The 3,343-nt window shown below is 31.9% G+C and overlaps 1 protein-coding gene across 1 annotated transcript in view; it reads right to left on the reverse strand.

Moving 5' to 3' along the window:
- The window catches only part of LOC144976210 (uncharacterized), a 7,121-nt gene extending 4,896 nt beyond the window's left edge, over positions 1 to 2,225 (reverse strand). The window contains exons 1-2 of the mRNA XM_078920394.1: positions 2,148 to 2,225; positions 1,596 to 1,647 (exon numbers count right to left, since the gene is read on the reverse strand). Of these exons, the coding sequence (XP_078776520.1) occupies positions 1,596 to 1,647; positions 2,148 to 2,225 (130 nt within the window). The remainder of the gene's footprint in view (positions 1 to 1,595; positions 1,648 to 2,147) is intronic.
- Positions 2,226 to 3,343: the final 1,118 nt, after the last annotated feature.

Raw genomic sequence — 3,343 nt, forward strand, 5'->3', positions numbered from 1 at the left:
CAGTGAAAGAACTACGAGGTTTCCTCAGATTTTACGTAATAATTGTTTCATATATTACGTTAACAGCAAAAAAGGGCCGTCACTTTTATTGAAGAGGCTTGTTGGAAAAGAGGACAGCAATGGACACTGATCTTATCACATTTGTTATTGTCTTGTCATTAAACTAATCAATGTGATTGAAAATATTGGCATTTGATTTTCATTCATTAAAGGAAATGTCCACTTTGTCAATCAGTTTTATTCAGAATTATCGAAATGTAAAAAAAAACCTGGAATTTAGATGGATTACCAGGACAGGAGAGCAAGTTTTTTAAAAACAGTTAAAAACAAAATTTACCTTCCTAAAAAAAGGCATTCATTTTAATACAAATTTAATAAGAAAATCTTGAAACTCAATGTATAAGCATCAAACCAGTATTACCGTTTAGACAAATAGAGTCACAATTGTGATCATTTGTGTCAAAATGGTAATAGATTGTCGTGATTGTTTAGATGATAAAACTTGAATTACAGACATAGTCAAGAGCCTTGAATAAAGTTTACTCATGTTATGGAGGGCAATAATATTGTTGCTTCCAGTGAAAAACTAAATTCTGACATTTCTGGTCATTGTAAGAGTATTTAAATACAAATTGTACAAGTAAATCTTGTAACTCAATGTATAAGCATGAGGTTTTCCACGATATAGTACTGTTTTTGGACGATGGACCACAATTGTGACCAGGATCTCAAAATAGTAATATATATTGGGTGAAAACCAGGCATCAAAAATTTTTTTTATATTAGAAATTTGGGATATTTGTTTTTGTCACTAATGAAATTATGCCCTAGGAATTCCAATAAGTAATAAGACAGAAGTAAAATATACAATTTTAATTTCTGTCAGTAACTACATGTTTTGATGATTAAATTATTCCGAATAAGATATTGTTTAAAGACTAAAGGCAGGACTGCCAGCTGTTCGCCAAGCAAAGCATATTTTTTTTCACATATATATATATATATATAATATTATATATATATATATATATATAAATATATATATATAATATTATATATAAGGCATGCATCGAACTCAACTAAAAGAAAAAAGCACACGACGGATAATTTCCGACGCGAAATGGAGTCAACGATTTGTGCGGCAAAAAATCAACATTACGACCACTCTCGAGCGACATATACCCACCAACACACATATAAATATATATATATATAATATTATATATATATTTTAAATAATATGTCATTTTATATATAATATATATATATGTAATAAAATATAAATGTCACTCACTTATATGGCCAAACGTTCGTTTCTGTGGCTTTCTCCACGCCTCAGTCGGCATAACTTCCGAAGAAAAAATTTGTATTCCATTGTATTTCCACTTCGTACCAAACGAGTACCCACCAACACTCATATATAATATATATATAATAATATATATATATAAATATATATATATATAAATAATATATATATAAATATAGATATAATAAATATATATTATATATATATATATATATATAAATATATATAAATATTAATACGTATGTGTGTGTATGTGTTTTTTGTGTTTGTGTGTTAGAACCCTCACAGTAGAGAAATGTAGAGGCATTGTAAGTTTCCGTCTCAACCATAGGCCGAACCTAAAAAACAGAGGAAATAGAAGATAGTGGACAGGTTTTCAAGCCGTAGCCTTCGCTCACCTCCCGTGCACGCCACCTTTGTGACAAGGAGGAGAATAAGAAAGAGCTTTTAAAAAATGAAAAGAATGAAAGTACTTTAAAAAAATGAGAAGAATAAAAGTGCGGCTATGAGGTTTGTCATACCCGCTTTCGGGTCGATGGGCCGGGGTTTTGAGCCCGCCAGCGCATAGTTGAGTCATTGGGAAAAAACTTTTACCACATTTTCTCACATAACATGTAAAATGATTGCTGGCCGCCAACACGTTGTCTCGTTCGGAAAAAATTGTTAAACCAATTTTAGTTGCACACCGAACGACGCCGAACGATCCACTGAACAAAAAACTATAAATTTTTTCTCGTCTAATTCGTCCCCGGAATAGAAAAGAGGCGAGCTTAATACATAACGCAATGAATTTTTCTGTCCGATGACGGGGGGGGGGAACACCCCTCCAAAAATTTACCTTATTTATATAACTTGAGATTTTTATCCAATCATCGATTGCTCGTTTGACAGCTCGCTGTGAACAGTTGGAGATCATCTCTTGTTTTAAAGGGCGGCGGCTTCTAAAGGGGGTGAGTGTTGTAAACATCAAAGGTACCGCTGACCGATGGGTAAATAGTGTTGTGTAACCCAAAAGCCCCCCGACCGCTGCAAGGCTTGTATGTAATAGTTGCGTCACCATCTAAACGCTCGGGAAATTAAATTTTGGGAGGCAGGACCTCATAAAAATTTATCCTTTTTTTAAAAAAATAAGCATTGTGGAAAAACATTGTGTTATTTGAGTCAATAAAAAAATTGATCGGCGCACAAACTTCTGAAAATTTGAAAATTTGAAATGTATTTTTACAGATAGATAAACAGATAACTTGATTTCCTTTTTATAAAATTTTTAAATCAGTTTGAAAGTCGTTGAGAAAAAAAATCATAAAATATGTACCAACCGACACTTTTCTCCCAAAATCAACAATTTTTACACTGTAAAAAGTTTCAATTTTTCTCTCTATTTATGACTCAAATAATTATTACTTCCGTTTGTTGTTGATTTAGGATGATCGTGTTTGTTCAATTGCGCGATGTTTGGTTTGTGTGTTGCGGTGGTTGTTTGTGGTTGTGTGTTGGGGGGGTGTTTTTTGTGGGTATACATTTGTGTGGGTGTTTGGGATTTTTCAGCAAATCGTGGCAACATAGTGAAATTTTTTCACTTTATCACATGAAGGTATTTTCAGTACCATTTTGATTCTTTTTTTTTCATTGGGGTTTCTCGAGATCGAGGATATTTCTTTTTCTAAAGGTAGCATAAGTCTTGTAAAGGGGGCAGGATGTTTTTTTTCCATAATTAATAAGGGAGACTTTCCAAAAGCCCTACATCCCCATATTCTTTAAATTTGATTTTTACCGTTGATATTTTGTAGGCATTTATTTATTCAATTTTTCATTAATCTAGAATATTTTTAAAAAAATCTAAACAAACCTTTATAGATTGGAAAATTTTTAAATTTCTTTAATTTTACCCTTGTTTTTCATTTTCACCGCCATTTTGATTTTTTAAATATTAAAGGGTGCAAAGCTCCGAGGTTTTTTTTTTTTTTTTTTCATTAGGGGAGCTCAAGTTAGCATAATCTTTTTAAAGGTCTAGGAATTTGTTTTTCCATAAAT

The sequence above is a fragment of the Berghia stephanieae genome, chromosome 7, assembly GCF_034508935.2.
Source record: "Berghia stephanieae isolate SIO BIC M18660-M18661 chromosome 7, UCSD_Bste_1.3, whole genome shotgun sequence".
NCBI lineage: Eukaryota > Metazoa > Mollusca > Gastropoda > Nudibranchia > Aeolidiidae > Berghia > Berghia stephanieae.